A 16458-nucleotide genomic window follows, 5' to 3' on the forward strand; every position below is an offset into this window, starting at 1 on the left:
GGATTCAAAAGTGTTTTTCCTCTCGTAAATGATAAAAGCAAGGAGAAAGAAACTCCTGCTCCTCATACTTGGATGGAGTAGTAAGGGACAGCATCTTCAGAAGAAACGTGAAATCAAAGACAAAAATAAAGATACCAGACCTCGTACTGTTTTAAGAAGATGGCATGTAATTATATCATTCAGACACTGCTTTTAAAAAGCATGGCAACTAAAACTGAACAAGTACAAAGTCAGAAAATAAAGCTCACAAACAAACAAAACAAGGCATTTTCATTGTTCATTTCTAAAACAAAAAAAGATATTCTTTCAGCCCCATCTAGCCCGGCAGTGCTTCTCCACATAAACACCCGAACAATAACAATCCATTACCAGTGGCAGTGGGCAGTAGGAGCATCGAGTGAGGGGAAAGCTGTTTTTAAAAAACCCAATATGGAAATAAGAGGAACGGTATGAAAAACAATGATGAAAGCATTTGTGCACTCTGGACGAATGACTGCTGAAAGGTCTGTTTCCTGAAAGTAGCTGCAACTTGGTATTAGTATGTCAGTAAGTCCAACAATGTAGGTGTACTGTATTTGTTTATTGAAGTCACACACAGACTTCGTCACCTGCACTTTTACATTTGAAACTTTTGATATGGAAGAAGTCTGCTTTCCTACATTTTTAGACTTTTTTCCAACACCTTTAGTCACAAGTCTGTGTCTAACACCGAGTCTTTAGAGCGTGTAAGCTGCCCAAAATGTCAGCACATTTCAATATGCTACAACAGTGCTTTCTGACCCCTCAAGTGTGCTTTCCAACAGAATGATTAAAGACCAGTTTGAACCTGTCCACACTTTAAACTGGATCTTCTGGGACTTCAGTGGATTAAGCAATAAATTACTCTATGAACGGACAGCAGATCAGAAGAAAAAAAAAAAAAAGCTATCTTCTGTACAAATTTGTAGCTGAGCTGTCGACGTAAAACAGCGCACCTTTCTAGGAGATATTCAAATGAGACAGAGGTGTATATTAGGGGAAAATCCCTCTGTGATGGGCATGAGCAAACTGTGATAAAGAGTATGTAGACACGGCTTCATTTGAAAGACTCACAAACCCATAATGGTGGAAAGCACCGTTTTAAGAATCTGCCTTTTGCACTTCCCCGCCCCATTCATATATACCTACACACATGCACGCACACATGTTAAAGCTGAGGCATCAGCTGACTCACGCAGACAAATGTTTAATAAAACATACTAATCACTCTGAAGAAGTGAGATATTGAATGCAGAGAAAGGCAAGAGGCTAAATAAAACTAGGATGCCTGATCAACAATTAAGGATCCTTATTATTGGTGACTTGAAGGCATGTGATGAAAAAGATCCAAACATAATTTTTTCTTCAGTAATTAATTCGCTTTTTTTCTCTCCTCTTGGACAATAAATGTAAACAGTCACAGTGAAACTCCAGTGAAACACAGCATGTATGATTATTACTATCTGAATGACTTCTTGTGGTTAAAAGCAAACCCAAGTTCCTTAATCTGTCAAGAAGTTGTTGATTTCATATGAATGTTGCCAACAGTAAACAAAACATATCAGTGCTGCCACCCAGTGGCAACAGGTCGCTAAATCAATAAATACAGCTAGAGTCATTAAGTGCAAATTACTCCTGAGTCCCATCTGGCAATCGTGTCCCTCCACGATATCAGCCCAGAATCCACATTATATCAAAATCTCAGCATCTCAAAAGATCTGTGTGAACACCAGTGATCGACGGTGGACACGATTCAGTCTAATCAAAGACACAGACTATATCATTCAGACATCTAAGAGCACGTTAAACAGAAGAGCAAGGGTCTTTCAGCATTTGAACATGTACACAGTAACTGCTCTAATTAAGTATTCTGGCAGTAAAATAAGGGATTGTTTCAAAATAAAAGTCATGTACCACACATGTCACAGCATCTCTAAAAAATATGCAATTTCCTTAAGTTGTGCAGTTTATAATTAAACACTAAGCTTTAAATCTGCAAAATACTTTAACTTATTTTACAATTACTCTCAAATTTCAGCCAAAGCTACGTTTTACCACATTGAAATAAAATAAAGATATGACATATAATAAAGACGTCAACACATTCCTATTCTCTGTACAAAAAAAAAAAATTATATATAAGGGGTGCAACGATACTCGTATCGATATTGAACCGTTCGATACAATGCTTTCGGTTCGGTACGCATATGTATCGAACAATACAAAATTTTAATTTATTTTATCAACTTTTCTTCTGACGATGCTGTCTGTGTTGAGCGCTCAGTGGATCTGCGTTCGGCCTAGGCTGCACTGTCAAGCGCAGATCCACTGAGCGCAGCGCAAGCTAGCAAGACAGAAGCTAAGCTCGTTGCAACATGGCAAATTGAACCTCCCCCACCCTCATTCAGATCTGGCCTTTGGAACTATCTTGGTTTTCATATGACGTATGACCCTGAAGGTAAGCGCGTCATGGACAAAAGTAAAACAGTATGTCGGATGTGCCACGCAATGCTCAATTACATGGGTGGGAACTAGTGCATTAGCGCAGTTAGCTCGTTAAGGTGTTGACGTTGTCCAGCCCCACACACAGGGCGATCTGCGGTAGCTCGTTAATGGAGATTTGCTGTGTTGTGGCGTTAACGTCATTTCAGATTAACGCTGACAGCACTAGTGGGAACAAAATGAATATGACTGCACATTTACGACATCACCCTAGTGCAAAGACAAGTGGAAGCAGACAAAAACAACAAGCACCCATGCTACAAACTTTACCCGAGTCATTTAGACAGCCGTTAGCACAGGATTCTCCTCATGGGGACCTGATATGTTTAATATGCTGCTGAGAATATAGCCCAGAAGAAGCGTATAGTATAGCTTTTATTTTGGAAAGAGCCATTTCTCTGTAAAAAACTCGATTTTCCAAAGTTGAGTGATTTCTCGATCAGATAGAATTATTATTTTATCCCCTTGTTGTTTCAGCAACATTAAATTTAAAAACCGTATGTTTGAGTTAAAATATATATTTATAATTTTAATAAATGACAAATTAAAAAAGCATGAACTTTTTTGTATCGAAAAAAATATTGAACCGAACCGTGAATTTTGTGTATCGTTGCACCCCTAATATGTGTGTGTATATATATATATATATATATATATATATATATATATATTTCTTTAGAGAGCTTAGTTGGATCATTTTATGCATCTTAAAATCTCTTCACCAGGTCAGAACATAGAAAACACCACTATAAAAATGCATTTCTCAGATCACTGCGCGCTGTGAATGATGCAGCTTTAAAAAGAAATAATGTTAGGGTTACTGTGGGGCAGGTTACACCCATTTATGAGCATGAAGGAAGAAATTAAAACTATGAGTTGTTGAATTACAAAAGCAAAAAGTAAGAAGGAATGAAACAGGACAGACATGGAGTTGCTTTTTCATTTCATATTCAAATCCCTTTTTCGGTGAGGAAAAGGCAGTTCCTGCACTCAGGAGTTTAAGACATAGTGAGCAACCTTCAGATGAAGGAAGCGTTGAAGTCGGCTGGCATTAAGTCTAGGAGCACAAAGGCCTGGGTGCAGCCTGGGAGGTACAAAAAACAGCCACTAGTTCAGGTGGAGGACCTGCTTCATGAACTCATAGGTGGTAAAGGCCACGGCCTGGGAGGGGACACAGCGGATGTAGTTGAGAGAAAGGCCTCGGTACAATCCTTTCTTCACCCCAAACGTATTATACACGTACTTTAGTGTCTTGATCAGTGATCTGTTTAGGTAAAGACAGAATACATAAATAAATACACCTTTTAGAAGAGAAAAGAAAAACAGTATTTTTTAACTCTTTATCCCTTGAAAACAAACTGAGCGGTTTCCTTCATATTTCAGGTGCTCAGGGTATCCTTGAACTATTCTAACAGTCATCAAACCACGTTTTTATTGATATATACTGAGGTTGTCTTTATGGGGAACAGATTTAAATGATTTAATCTCCAAACTACCTTAAATAATGTTTGTTTTTTGAAACGAAAAATTTGCCATTTTTATTCGTGACCTTTGAGGTTGCATAAATCAGCTGTAATCACACAAAAACTTGTCTTTGGTAGTGACCGATGAACTGTACTTGTGAAAACATCCAAATTTTTTTTTACATAACATTGTAAGCAGAACACAAGAAGGGTGAGAAGTGTTTATACTGGCATCTGTGAACTTTACAGCTATGAATGGTATGTAGCTGTAGCTTTATAACTCAGTTACTACTACAGTACTAAAAATGTCGGCCCTTTTTTTCCCTTTTTAATCAATAGTACCATATCTAGACTAAACAAGCACAAAACCTCAGGAATTTTCTCCTTTTTAATCCTTAAGTTAACCACACAAAACCAAATGTGAAATCAACCTTTTTAAGCAGTCAATGTACAAACACTACCAAGGAAGTGAAAGATGTAAATGGGAGACAAATGTTATTTATTATGGAGCTCTTGTTACAGAATGCATAAAAACTGAGACTATTATAATCAGATGTGCTTTTAAAAGCAAAGACACGAGAATCAAATATTTATTCAGCTTGATGAGCGACTTGTGAAAAAAAAAGGTTAACTTCATCAGCGCTGTGTTGTGTGAGGTGTTTTTCTATTATTCCCCTCAGTACGACATTACACCTAAGAACCAATTACCCCTTCATTTCTCTCTGAATGTGTTGCATACACTCACTGGCCACTTTGTCAAGCTCAGCTGTTTAACTGTTTAACGCAAATCTCTAGTAAGCCAATCAGATGGCAGCAAATTAATACATTTAGGTATGCAGACATGGCCGAGACAACCTGCCAAAGTTCAATCTGAGCATCAGAAAAAACATGTTTTAAGTGATTTTGAAAGTGGCATCGTTGTTGGTGCCAGACGGGTTGGTCTGAATCTTTCTGATCTACTGGGACTTTCCTCACACAACCATCTCTAAGGTTTACAGTGAATGCTCCCAAAAAAGGGAAAATTATCCAGTGAATGATAGTTTTCTAAAGCTCAGATCCGCTCAAACTGCTTTCTTGAACATGACATGAATGAAACGGCTTCTATAGGCACTTGATCTCAATCCAACTGGGATGCAGTGGAAGAGGAGGTTTGCATCATCAGTGTGCAGGTGATGAATCTGCAGTAGCTGTGTGATGCCATCATTAAACATGGCATTCTTTGCAGAGTGTTTCCAGCAACTTGGTGAATCTATGCCATGAATAATTAGGGCAGCTCTGAAGGCCTCAAACCCAGGGCAAGCAATAAAGTGACCAGTGAATGTAAAATCATGTCAGACCACATAAAAAAAAAAAAAAACACCTATTTTTTTTCTTTGTTTGTTTTCTTTCCACTTTAAAATTAAAACATCTTGTCTTTATGTCTTTATACTAGGAAAATAAATATTTAACTATTTGTAACATATAAATGAGGCGAATGTAGCGAACAACAGTGATACTTACACACATTTCTCTGAGTCAGGAAGCACAGCACCTAACTGCATTCTTCTTCTAGCCACATCCAAAGGGTACCTAGTGAGACAGCATACAGCGTGACACATGAACCATCAGTCAATCAGTCTAATCAACAGCAAAGCCCTGCTGGGCATCGCAAATTAACCAGTCACTTACGATGCCGTCTGAGCAATAGCCCCCGCAACCCCTCCACAGAGAAGATTGACATGGGTTTTCAAAATGAGCACATTGGGGTTGTCTGAGGAAGGCCGTCCAAGCAGCTCTGGGAAATGTTTCAAACCCAGGCTTTTCAGGGTCCCGAAGGTGAAGAAAGACAGACCTAGGAGCATACAATGCAACAGAACCCACACTGGTTATATATGTGGGAGGGAAAAATGCATTTTATGTTGTCCTTCACATACTAGCATCAAAAATATTTCCAAAAATCACCTGCATAAGGCGCCATTCCAATAAGTGTTGGAGTAAGTCCCCTGTAGAAGCCCAAGACGCCTCCCTCCTTCACAAAAAAAGAAGAAGCAAATGTAAAAACGGGTATTGCAGGCAAATTGAGCTGATCTTAAATTAAAGGCTACAATCTTGTGTGAAGAGCATTTAGTTTATTAGACGCTTATTTGATCACTAGCAGATCACCTTAAGGTAGATGGTGTGGAAAGCATTAGCAATTCCAGTGTAGCGATGATCTCCCTTCACCTGGAAGGCCAGCCTGGCTCGGATTACATCCAGAGGGTAAGTGCATATCACTGCAGTCATCCCTGAAAAGTTAGTAATTAAAGAGGAACAAATAGCAATGATGGTTAGCTTAGAGGAAGGCACATTATCTACGTCAGAGGAGTGCATGACACCCAACTGTCACAGACCAGGTATTATCAGTACCTGCCATAGATCCTGCCATGAGGCGGTGGATGTGTCCAGAGATGCCTATCTGTTTACTTAGCAGCTGTAAAGGGAATATTGGCAACATCAGCTTGGGTAGAAAATCAACAAACCAATAAAACAATGCAAAGATGAAACGAATGCTGTGATGCCAATACAGCACAAAATACACGGACATTAAAGCACACAGCATGAGGTTTAATCATTTTTATAGCTTTGACCTTTGACAGCAGCACTCCACAATAAAATGCATACTGTACCTTTTTATATTTGTCAAAAGCCATGAACTGGATGGCTCCGTAAGGAAATATCCTGACCATCATAGCCCCATTACCCTTGTACAAGCCAAGGATGCCTTCTTTTTTTGGCACAGCTCTGAGAGTGGAAATTACTCCTGCGAAGAAAGTCCTAAAGTTTCACTCCTATACAGACGTGTGGAAGCAAACACTTGTTAGCTCAATATTATTACTATTATTATTTTACCCAGATGTTTATAATGGGGGTTCTGGGCTTGAAGAAGAATCTTGACCCTGTCCAGAGGAGCGATGGTAGTCTTGGCACAGCATCCTGCTACACCTAAAAACAAAGAAAATGCCATTCAGAAACAGATGAATGATTGGTATTTTCTTTTTATTTATCTACAACTAACAAGCAAAAGTAATTGCCCTTTTCTTGCACAACAATGTCAAACATTTAACATTTTGTGGCAAGTCAGACACACAGGTAACCTGTCCAAACAAGATCGGCCAATCTGAGCCAACATCGGTGTTACTTGTGAGTTGCACTAAAGCTACAGAGATGAAATATGCAAATAATGATTAATTTAGCAGGAAAGTGCTCGTGTTCTTTAATCAAACAGTGCTGGAGTGCACTTTAATTGGTACTTTTACAAAGCTGTTATACTATGTGATGTTAATGTTTTTCTTATTATTCATATATCAGGTGTAAATTTTGAACTGTGAAGTGAAAATCTAACTTTTAGTTAAAGGAGAAATATAGAGTATTTTCTTGTTGACTAATACACCTGCCAGAGACACACCCTCATTTTAGCTGAAGAGCAGGTCAGATGAGAATGTTTAACTTCCCCCCCCCTACAATTTATGTAGCTTTATTAGTTTATTGGTCTACAAAGTTCATTTTATTTTGTTGGTCACATGCAACGCTTTGTACTTTGGTGCTAGCAAAAACAAACAGGCAGAGGCACTCACATTGATCGTCATCTTATTAGAATTGCCACTTAACCTAAAACCATGCATGTTTTTGGACTGTGGGAGGAAGTGGAGACCCATGCAAGCTTCATGCAAATGGGATTCAAACCCAAGACCTTGCTGTGAGATAACAGTGATAACCACCACCACTATTATCAGTAATAACGATGAATGAATCTGGCTTCATTCATAAAAAATAAATTAAGGCAAAGAAACTGTGTGACTGGAGACATCACTGCTTGTAAGCCGATGTGTCAGACCCTACCTCCAGCCACAAAGGAGCGGACCCAGTGGTAGTCCCCCTTGGAAGGGGTGCTGCTCATGGTGGGGCGTGTGGAGACCGCAGCCTCCGATGTCATCGTCCCTGCTCAGTGATCTGCCAAATCCATGACTTTACGGGTTCGGTAAAAACACTGCAAAGGAAAATGAGATTGTGAGCATGTGGGTGTCGTTTTAAGGTATTGCTTAAAATATACAAAATTGGGCCCATAAGCAAAGCCAGCTGTCCTTTTTGAATGGCCAAATGGAGGTTGTGTAAGGTTAGTCACTGAGAAATTGCACCACTGTGAAGGTTAGTAGTCACAAGTAGCAGGGAGCTAAGAGACGACAGCACCCATGGACGTCTTAAAAACCATACTCACAGTATAATCAGAACTATTAATAAGTCCGAACAAGGAATTAAAAGTCAACAAATATTTTGTTCCTTCGCTGAGTCGCCTCCTTCTCTCGTTTCTCTCATTCCTCTAGATACTCCTGGTTTTTACGGAGCCCACACTTCGTCAGTCAGCCGAAAGGCTGAAAGTCACGTTTAAATGCAGATCGATATGAGGCTTTGACAAGGGTGAGCACGCTCATGCCCTTCGCCCACAGACTGACGGCTTCAGCAGAAAAAAAGTCGCGCGATAATGACGGCGAACGACGTCGCAACTATGACGTAAGAGGATGGTTGTGTTTTTTTTTAATATAGCTTTATGAATATCTTTGATATCGACGTGAAATTTATATCGCAAAGTAAAACGTCACCGGTGAGACGAAATTTTCCTTAAAATTATTAGAAATATTCTAAAATATTACCCAGCGTCTTTCTTTAATTATTAACGAAGGAAAAAGAAGAAAACTCGCTTAATTAATTAACTAATTAATATTTAGCTAAGTACCCATTAGCGACCACGCCGCATGCTAACACCGTGACTGTAATACTGAAATACAGGCGGCTGGTTGAAGCGAAACGGAGTGTGTTCCACTCCAGGTTTTCCCCCCGCTCCCTTCAAGCAGACGAGAGTTTTTTAGCCAGCGGAGTGACTGTAGCCTGCTTGCGTCTGGTGGAGGGAGTGTGAGCGGGGCTGCCCTGAATGGATAGACATAAGAGGGATTTACATTTTAACGGGTGTCGTGCTCCCAAAGGCTACACGAAGCACGCCGAAAACCAGCCATTCCCCGTCGCTGCGTATTCACGCCGTCGGTGCTCCTTCCCGTATCATGTCCATGTGTCATCGTGTGAAGAGGATTGAACTTACCAGCGCTCTATATTTGCCGAGGAGGGAAACCAATACAAGGTCTCGCTGTCTCGCTGGAGCAGGGTATTATTAGCAGTTCAGACAGTGCAACTGTCTCTCTCGCTCTCTCTCTCTTTCTGTGGTATGTAGAGCATTTCAGCTGTAAACGTGTAAATACAACAACACCGGGGACAGAACAGTTTTTCTTATCACCTCTGTGATTTTACTGACAGCGGTCAAGTGCAAAACAGTAATTGAAAGCGACGCTGAAGGCGCTTTTTTTTCTTCCACGGTAATAACCCCCTCTTCCGTCAGTCAGAAAGACGAAAACAGGATCCGACCTCCGGCCAGAGCCCTGTGCTCTTCAACGTGTCTGCCCTTTAAACTGTTAAGGCACTGTGGAAGCTATAGTTTTTATTTAAAGCTGGTTTGTTTTTATGATACTCAAAATATTTTATTATATTAACGTCAACCTATCTGACTCGTCTTTGTACACAATGCTTGGAAAAGCTGTCGTTTCCTGTAGTTATTACACTGTTATAGTCATGTGGTGTTTGAGTGCATGAACAGTTTGTCATTATTACACTGAAAACGCACAATTGTGACATTTGTTTTCCCTTTTTTAGGTCATGCACTGCAATAGCAAAATCAGGGTAGCATCGTAGTTTGCATTCAAAATACAGAAGAGGAGGATTTTTTTTTAAGAAAGAAAAATTGTGTGCTAAGCAAAAGATAAACATTCACCTGGCTCCCATGCTGGCTGCCAGAAATCCTCCCTTTCATACCCTCAGCCATGCCTGCTACTACCAGACCCACCAGGATACAGACATCTACTCAGAGGAAGAACACCCAGAAAGCGATCCGCACCAAGAGGCAAACTTGCAGTTCAAATAAAACCAGAGGAAGAGCTGCACAGAGGACCCAGAAAACATCCAGAGAACCCAGAAGTTCAAAAACCAGGGCCCAAGCACAGTCAAGCCAAAGTCCCCATGGAAGAGAGTTTAGCAGACCTGCTGCTCAAGGTCCCAGGAGGTCCCCCAGCAGAGTGAACCATTCGCTAAATGTAACAGGATCTGCAAGGCTTAGACGGGCGAGCAATCCGCCTGACCACTGTGGCAAGTTACAAGACCCCCTGGGGCGAAGGAAGTCCCAGCGGGGTACACAAGTGTCTGTTACTTCCTGCCAGCCTCCTAAACCTTGCAGTAGAGGGAAGTACAGCAGGGGGAGCACTAGGAGAAGATCAGCACCCCAGCACGGAAACAAAAGAAACCAGCGACCGAGTACCAGAATCAACGATTCAACTCCTGATGAAGAAGCAGAGAAACTGGAAAATTGTGATGACGAGGAAGTTGGTCCAAAAACGGAGGTTGAGACTCCTGAAAATGTCAAAGACCAGGGTCTCGGAGTCAAAGGTGCTAAAGAGGACAGCGTTTTTAAAGCTGATTCACCACTGTGTAATAACACACTGGAAGACTGTGTGCAGAACAGCTGTGATGGTCCTATAACCCAGCAAGAGAAAATTACTGACAGCCATAACAGTAAAGGTGATCTGAAGAGTGTCTCTGGAGCCCCAGAGGTTGATGATGCTGATGGACAAATAAAACTCTGCAGTGAAAGGAGTAAAGAAGCACCTCCTGAGTCCTCAGAGTCAACCACTACAGGCTCACTGGAGGTGCAGGGCAACTGTGAGGGAAATGACACTTCAGCTATCCTTGGAAAAAAGTTTGATCATCCTGCCAGCGATGGTAAGGAAGATAATGTGTGTACTGCACAGCAAGAGCAAAACAACATCCTGATATTGCAAGATAAAACAACAGGTGAAAGAGTCACACCTGATGATGAGAGAAGAGAGGAGATAAATCATGAGAGGAAAGAGAGAATAGAAGCAACAAAGCCAGTTCAGAGGCAAAAAGAGACAGTGGAAGAGATTGAGGACATCACTTGGAGGTTGGGTAATTGTGAGAATAAAGATGGAGGAAGGAAACAGAAGGAGAATGATGTTTCCATCATTCCTGCGCACCCCCAAACTGGCACTCCAGCCTGTCAAACCCCAGATCCACCTCATTCTAACAAGGGACTGACAGCACAGTCAGAATTACCTGCTTGTGTGCTACCGGTCTCCAACACAGCTACCTCAAATCCCACCAAAGCCCCTTCCACCTCAGAGTCACTTGGCAAAGTTCTGAGTAAGATAGATATTCAACCTGCCACTCATGGTGCTAAACCTCAAATTCCAGGGTGCTCAGTTGTGACTGAAGCAGCCCTGATGGTGCAGGCGGTTGTAGTGAAAAGAAATATGCCAGTTATTATCCGTACAGATTCCCTCAAACCTAGCAATATGAGGGATTCCTGCCACGGGGGACCACACCAGCCACAGAGCCAAGAGGTGCTTCCTAATCAAGGAGAAAGTCTAGCTTGCACACCAGCAGAGTCACAAACCAAAGATAGTGAATTCATTCAAGAGCCACTGGAGCACAAGAGCCAGAAGGCTGTACCTTTGGGGTCCTCAGCACTACTTTCCCAGCTGGCTGCCCCTTCAACCGAGTTAGAACTAAACCTCAGCAAGGTTCAGGTAGCAGTGCCAGAGCAGGATTTGGTGCCAAAGATCTCGACTCCCTCTCTGGACAGCAGCTCCACCTTCTCCTGCAGCTCAGAGAGCACTCGATCCTCTTTTTCTTTTGAGACTGAATCAGAGGCCGGCTACGGAGACCCCAGCTTATCTGTTCAACCCGGATCCTGGGCGCAAGAGGGGGCCTGCTCGCTCGCCTGGGCCGCTTCAAAACTGCTGAGGAAGGAGGGGAAAAAGCGGCGCAGGTGTGGGGAATGCGAACCGTGCCTCAGGAAGATCAACTGCGGCCAGTGCAGCTGCTGCCTCAACCGCAGGACCGGTCACCAAATCTGTAAACTGAGGAAATGCGTGGAACTGAAGAGGAGAAGACCTTCATCTCCACACACTCACTCTGCTGCACAGGTGAGGCCTACTGCCTCTTTTTTACTACATTTGATAGCAACTCAGACATTGCTCAGCATGTAAGGTAAATTTAGAGAATGATTTGAGTTTGAATATACAGCTGATCTGAATCAGCTGAGAAAACTGTGGTTGCTGTTGTCTGAGTGCATTGCTTTTGATCTCTGAGGTTTCCCAGCCGCCAGCTAGCAAATAGTAGTGATCGTGAGTTGACTTAAACCAGACAGTTGAAACAAAAAGTTTCACTTTCCTATTGTGAATTCTCTCTGTGGGTCTCAACAGATGCCACTTGCTGAACTTCACACCGTCTTCCTGTTATTTGTAGGGAAATGCACAGGGTGAAAGGGGAAGTGAGCATATTTGTGTGTGGCCCAGGTATTACTCACGCCATGGGGACCAAAATCTGTTTAGCATGTCACATTTTGGGCGCATGTCCCCATTATGGGGGCCACAAAAAAGTCCAGCGTGCTGAAGGCATGTTTTACGGTTAGGTCAGGGTTAGGGGTTGGCGAATAGTTGTTAAGGCCACTTTTTGAGAACAGAGAAAATACCCTGTGTTGAGAGAGGGGAAGAAGCTGTCACATGACTGGCAGCCGTTCAGCACGTGGTTGGAGGATTGGTCTTTTGTGTGCGAATGCATGTGTGTTTGTATTTGTGTGTGTATGCAATCTATGGCGCAATCCAGACTATAACTATTTTATGGATTGCATGTGATGCCTACAAGTGTTTCTGAAGGGGTAAGTAGTTACAGAGATTTCATGTTTTTTTTCTCCAAGTTACCAAAGGACATATTTTATGATAAAACAGTGAATCGAATAAGGATGCCTTGAAATTATGTAATGTATTTATATATATAATAATAATATTATAATAATAAACTTTAATAAAGAGCAAAAACAGGGTTTATGAATTGCTTTTGACAGAAAGATGAAAGCCAGATACTTAATTATATATCAATGAAAAGACTAAAAACAGGCAATGTGGGTAATAAACAGAGTAATGGAATCACATGAAAGCAAATACAAAATGTGCTTTAATAAGTGGAGGAGGTCACATCTGATGGCAAAAACTCAGACTTGAGGACAGGAGCATGTAAGGTTGCAAACTGGCTCCATACCTGATCTATACCTGCTTTGAACGTGACCATTAAAACCTAAAATTAGTTCTAACATGTACCAAAGTCAATCGAGAGAATACACGACTGCAACTGTGTGCAATGAACGTGTCATCTTGTTGCATTTGAAATGGTTGATTTAGAAATGGAAGCCCCTGTGTAAACCACTCGCAATCAGTTGCTGTCTTCAAACCAACTTTGCCGTGTTAAGAGGATGATAGAACGCAAGACTGCTTTCAGTTTGTATGTGAATGGGGTCAAGTTGGCATTTAAATGCAATCTGTTTGTGGTAATACAGAGATTAACTGTAATAAATTGGTAAAAATTTTAAATCTGTTCCTGTCTGCATACACAGAAAAGGACACTAAACAGAAATTCAAATTCACTGCATTCAGGGTCGAACTAGAACCTCATAGATTTGAAACAGAAATTCTGAAATACCTGCACAAATAATTGCTCAGGACATTGATTTAATTGCAAAATGACAACCTTGCTTTTATATAGGAAAATAACCAGAATACAACCAGTCGACAACCAGTTCAGTCCACACGAGTTACACTCACTGGCCTTGTCACGAGGGTTCACCACAGCGGGTAGCGCCGCATGTTTGATTTGGCAGTTTTTCGCCCCATGGCCTTCCTGACATAACCCCAAAGGGGATACATTGATGCAGACTGATTGATTGCAATGTGTCGTCAGTCTGTCTGCATTTATGAATTAGAATAGTTGTTTGCAGAGCTTCGCTAATCTGCCTGAGACTGATTGCAATCAGTTTAAATCCAACCACAAAAAGGACAGGGTGCCATCCACCTTAGAACTTGTGCAATTGCCTTGCAACCCAAGCTGTCGCCCATAGCATGTTGCGCACTCAACCTTTTTTGTTACCAGTTAATTGCTGCAACTAGTTACAGTGGTCACTGAATGCCAAATGATTCAACTATTATCGTGCAAACACCAGCTGTCCTATTTTTACTCCAGTGTCACTAAGCAATGAGCTGAAGTTCTGTGACAGTTCGCTGACTTAATGATTCATTTTCCCTGGCCCAAGGAGCACTGTGGATCATATTTCTTTGTAATAATAACATTAAAATGATGTATTTGCTTCTGACTGAAGAAGGAGTTATGAGCCAAGGGTTAGTTATTCAGAAATATTATTGATAACAGTAATAGTACAGTGAGATACAGTGAGACAACAGAAAGTTAACTAGTACCATGGTGCATATTTTTTGGCCATCGTTACTTTGCAGATTCACCAAGACCTCCGCCCACTTTATTATTTCAGTTTCTCACATATACAGTATACTCTGTTGTGAAGTTTTACCTTTCTCAACCACTTTTCTAGTCAAACTGTTGTAGTGAGGAGTGAGTGAACAACTGTGTGTGAGGGTCCATGTGTGTGCAAGCGTGCATGCATGTCCTAGCAGAACCCTTAGAGCGGTAGCATTGACAGAAACAGATTAGGGCTGATTATATAACACCTGCATTCTTAGTAGTAGAGACTTCTATTTCCAGTATGAGAGTGGGTGAGGAAGGAAAGATCAGGCCAGGGAGAGATTTGCAGCCATGCTATTGGGATTACCCTGAATTGTAGGTCAGAGTGTGTGTGTGTGTGTGTGTGTGTGTGTGTGTGTGTGTGTGTGTGTGTGTGTGTGTGTGTGTGTGTGTGTGTGTGTGTGTGTGTGTGGGTGGAGGGTGTGCTGAGTTGCTGAGCGACTCAGTGACACACTTACAGCATATCTGGTGGTGACTCTTGATGTTGTGCATGTTTTTATGAGGGCTTGCATGTACAATGTCATTGCTGGATGACAGTGTACAGAGTGACGTAGAACTGCTGACCCACCCTTATTCAAACAACAGAGCCCAGTTGTTTTGCTCTTAACTGACATCACATTGGCCTGCTGCCTCCCATACAGCAGTGCTTGTGTTTGTGGCTTGAAAACAGGTTTTTAAATTGAAAATGACTACTGTCATGGAGCCTGCACCAAGCGTTGCAAGCGAAGCGTTGGGTGAATGCTGTCATCCTGGTGAAATGTAGGTGAAGTCCTGAACTTCATCCTATGCCTTATTCTAAATGCTGAACTGGTTGAGCAAGTTTATCGCTTGTCTTCTGTTATAACTGCTATTTGTGTGCTTTATATGTGCTTTAGTATGAGTAATACATTGACACACTCACTGGCCAGTCTTGCTAATCAAGCTCACACACCCTTCCAGCAAACGTTTCTAACTCTGAGTGTGTGGAAAAGAAGGTGCAGAGGCCAAAGAGGAGTTCATGTAGGGGCATGCGGATTCTGTGCGTGGTTGTATTACATGGAGCTGCCTGTCTAGGGTTTGGTTGAGTTTTACTCTTCAGGGTGTTTTTTCCTTGCAAATTTTGCCCCACCCTCTAAGAAATTTTAGAGGGTGGGGCAAAAACCAAATAAAAATAATCAGGATTGTCTTAAAATTGTTTTCTGAATGTTTTTTTAAATTGAGTCTTCATTTGCATAATTCACATTCTTGTTTATCAAATGGTCAAAAGTGACAAAAAAATAGGTCAAATAAGGTAAAACAGACTCATTGCCTTCACTGCTCAGTTGTGTTTACTGTCCTGTTACCCCCAAAGGCCCATTGTGAGCCAGGAAAAACTCTGCTCTGCCACAAAACAGAAAAATATGCCAAAACTGCTTAAAACCCCCCCCAAAACAAAACATTTTGAGAACACATAGTGAAAAGTAGAAGATAAATAAATAATGTTTGAAAAAAGTACATCTGTGAGCTTCCGTGGTTCGTGCAAGAAGGAGAAGTGGTCAGTAAGAGCGAAGCTTTCCAGTTGAATTTGTCTGCTTTGGCTCAGGTTTGAGGGTCCCCTCGTGGCTTTGTCTCGTACTGGGTTGTGAGGACACCTGGTCCTAAACACAAATCCACATGTCAGCACGTAGTTGCCAGAAATAAAATAGTGGAGTTAATGAGAACAGACCTTCTTTATTTGTAGAGCATATATTTGACTGAAACAGTCCTAACATGTTTCAAGCCAGCTATGCTGACTCAGTGTTTATCCACTGGAGAAGCTAGCTGTCAGGGATAAAGTTATTAACGTTTATATGTCAGTACCATTAAATGAAATTAAAAACACTGCGACTCACAGCCTTTTCCACCATTTTAAAGATATCCCTCACAGGTAGTTGTGCTCTCTCTTAATTTGACAGGAAAAACCTTCAATATCCGCCAAAATCAAAAGATTAAGAATTTTCAAGAATTTTCATCTGCTTTAACTGTTTAATATCAGCATGTATCTTGCTCTCATTTGACCACTGTTCACATAATT

The 16458-nt window shown here is 41.4% G+C and overlaps 2 protein-coding genes across 4 annotated transcripts in view; one reads left to right on the plus strand and one right to left on the minus strand.

Annotated features, from left to right (window-relative positions):
* Nucleotides 1-3162: 3162 nt before the first annotated feature.
* slc25a16 (solute carrier family 25 member 16) lies at nucleotides 3163-8478 on the minus strand. The gene is made up of 10 exons (XM_080869589.1): nucleotides 8218-8478; nucleotides 7842-7989; nucleotides 6852-6944; nucleotides 6629-6762; nucleotides 6369-6432; nucleotides 6126-6247; nucleotides 5925-5991; nucleotides 5652-5814; nucleotides 5484-5552; nucleotides 3163-3784 (listed from the first exon to the last, which is right to left on the minus strand). Exons 2-10 carry the CDS (start codon nucleotides 7933-7935, stop codon nucleotides 3628-3630), a joined length of 963 nt encoding a protein of 320 aa, XP_080725715.1. The 5' UTR covers nucleotides 7936-7989; nucleotides 8218-8478; the 3' UTR covers nucleotides 3163-3627.
* Nucleotides 8479-8875: 397 nt separating this feature from the next.
* The window catches only part of tet1 (tet methylcytosine dioxygenase 1), a 43348-nt gene continuing 35765 nt past the window's right edge, over nucleotides 8876-16458 (plus strand). The window contains exons 1-2 of one of the 3 annotated variants that reach the window (XM_080869584.1): nucleotides 8876-9214; nucleotides 9699-12043. In XM_080869584.1, coding sequence (XP_080725710.1) covers nucleotides 9866-12043 — 2178 coding nt within the window. In that variant the 5' untranslated portion in view covers nucleotides 8876-9214; nucleotides 9699-9865. The remainder of the gene's footprint in view (nucleotides 9215-9698; nucleotides 12044-16458) is intronic. The other 2 variants (XM_080869585.1, XM_080869586.1) reach the window with 2 other exon arrangements.

Source organism: Rhamphochromis sp. 'chilingali' (genome assembly GCF_963969265.1).
Source record: "Rhamphochromis sp. 'chilingali' genome assembly, chromosome: 20".
Classification (NCBI taxonomy): domain Eukaryota; kingdom Metazoa; phylum Chordata; class Actinopteri; order Cichliformes; family Cichlidae; genus Rhamphochromis; species Rhamphochromis sp. 'chilingali'.